The sequence below is a fragment of the Atta colombica genome, unplaced genomic scaffold, assembly GCF_001594045.1.
Source record: "Atta colombica isolate Treedump-2 unplaced genomic scaffold, Acol1.0 scaffold126, whole genome shotgun sequence".
In the NCBI taxonomy this organism is placed as follows: Eukaryota; Metazoa; Arthropoda; class Insecta; order Hymenoptera; family Formicidae; genus Atta; species Atta colombica.
Window position 1 is genome coordinate 6,757,053 of NW_017259213.1, and position 2,453 is coordinate 6,759,505.

Genomic DNA, 2,453 nt, shown 5'->3' on the forward strand with positions numbered 1-2,453 from the left:
AATGACCAATTCTAATCAAATATTCTCCCTATATTAGATTATGCTTGGTCAGGTTTTCTACGACTTAAAACTCACAATCATCTACGAATTCTATATAAACGAGCCTATAGTCTATTCAAAAGATAGGTTAGATTTTATATAGTTTGCTTCTGTTACTAATAATTAGTTGGTATAGCAGCAATCAACAATAACAAAATTTGTTGTCACATATTTATTGACCGGTTAAAGATACTTAAATTAACAAAATCCTTTCTCTCAGTGTACACATCAATCAAAAGAGAAAATATTCAGATTTATTCTTTAAGTTTCATAAACTTTATAAGTATATTCTTTGTGATATTATCGTAGAGAATAAAATGAGAAATTGCTTAATTTGGATGAGGTTTTTTTTTTTATGAAAAAAACCTCATCCAAATTAAGCAATTCCGAATAACTCGGAATAAATGCAGAGAAATCGATCATCATAAGTCGAGAAAAAAAAACGCTTTTATTTTTGAATGAAATCTAAACGTAATTTTCATACACAGCAATATTCACGGTTCAGGGGATCTATTCTTGAATCTACATCGCATATAAAAATCTATAATATAAAAAATCGTATATACGTAACGTATACTATAGGATTTTTGTATGCGATATTTTTCAGAATTAAATAAAAATGGACGAACGTGTAGCGTACAGCTTTTCTATAGAATTCTTCGAACGGCTTATCGAAACCAAGACAAAATCGTTTAGGACCCATATTCCTGTTTCCAGAATTCTTATCGAAACCCTTTGACTCGTTACCACTAATTTAGCGTTCTAAATGCACGTGTACGTGTGCGTGATGTCCAACTCGCCTTGGGACTAACGGGCCTGTAACAATGACTCAACCTATTAGGAATTCGCTGTGTCTGGTCGATCGACTTGGACGCTAAGTACATAACTAGCTGACCGGTGTAATGGTATCCTAGTAAAAGCTTTAGTAAAAAATGTGAAATTCCTTTAATTCCTTCGGGCACGGATGATATGAGAAAATCGACTCCTTGATCGTTCGATGAGCATATTCTTGCAAAAAATACAGATAATGACTTCGATATCAGTGGTTTCGTTTGCCTCTTCCATATTTAATATATCGAATATTTGACAACAGTCGAATTTAGCATGTCTGTGTGATCAGAGAATGATATTCTTCCCTATCCTTTTTTTTACATTTCAAACCTTTCGTCACCTTAATTGCGACGCGTAATTGTACACTGAAGTCTAATGGATTCCAGTTCTCACATTTCTCGCTATATCTTAGATTCCCTCCTTTTCCTTTTCATTCACTGCGATTCTTTCACCGTATTAAGTACACGAGAATTATAAGTACATATACGACTCTCTTTGACAAATCCTTCTCTTTGAATTTTAAATAAATATTGATGATGCGTATGTTTGTACACGGATGTTATTTTTCGATTTTAAGAGTTGAGTACACTCCGCGAAATGTACGATAGAGAATGTTGAAAATACTTTCTGATTACTTTTATAATTCTACCTCTCTTTGTACATTTAAGATCGGTCTATTCCAAAACTGAGACCATTTGCAACGGGATACGAAAATTGATGAAATTTCGATGTTCCTTTTAATCACTTCCAAATACACGAATCGTTCTATCTAAAAATACAGGATTAAAGGATAGAAAATAAAATTTAAAAAGCATATCATTATTTTCTAGACTTTATAAGACGGTTTCACGAAAATGTTATATTCGTTCGTTGCTACTACCGAGTTTCTCTTTCACAGACTCTGACTAGTTTTGACGACCACGCTCAGACTCAGGATGTATCCGCCAATTCAACCGGAAACGGTACAGTAGCTGCTAGCGCGACGCAATTGCTGTGCAGCCTGATCCCTGAAGAGCCCTTTGAGAAAACGGTCTTACAGACTCGCGTTCAAGATATTGCTGGGTAAGTCCTTCAAACGTTCAATTTATGAATATAGTCTTACGCTATGTGTTCTTGAAACTACGATATTGGCGTCGCATAAGAACCCAATCCTTTTAAATGATAATAACGTTTTTATTAACGTATACATTCGTAAGTCGAGCGGCCGAATGTCGCGAAGGAATTGAATTACTTTGTATTACGGAATATTTCAAATGAAATTTTTACAATATTTGTAATCTATACTTTTTTTATTTGAATTTTTCATAAAAAAATATCCTATTACTTTAGAATTTTTTTTTTTTATAAAGAAAGAAAAATTTTTTTTTATCAATTTTTATATAAAATTTTTATATATAATATACATCTCATACATTTTTTCAGAAAATTTCTGAAGTTAATGCACAACTAATTTAAAAAATCATTAATTTTGCAAATTACACATGCTGATGTTTTATTAAAAACATTTATTAAATGGTTATTAGTTATTAATGATGTATGAATTTCTGAAGTATTATCAATTGTTGGAATTGCGATATTATAAT

At 31.8% G+C, this 2,453-nt stretch overlaps 1 protein-coding gene across 3 annotated transcripts in view; it reads left to right on the forward strand.

Annotated features, from left to right (window-relative positions):
* The window catches only part of LOC108684171 (S phase cyclin A-associated protein in the endoplasmic reticulum), a 42,397-nt gene that overhangs the window by 13,268 nt on the left and 26,676 nt on the right, over positions 1-2,453 (forward strand). For all 3 annotated transcript variants that reach the window (XM_018188327.1, XM_018188329.1, XM_018188330.1), the window contains exon 11: positions 1,769-1,932. In XM_018188327.1, the coding sequence (XP_018043816.1) occupies positions 1,769-1,932 (164 nt within the window). The remainder of the gene's footprint in view (positions 1-1,768; positions 1,933-2,453) is intronic.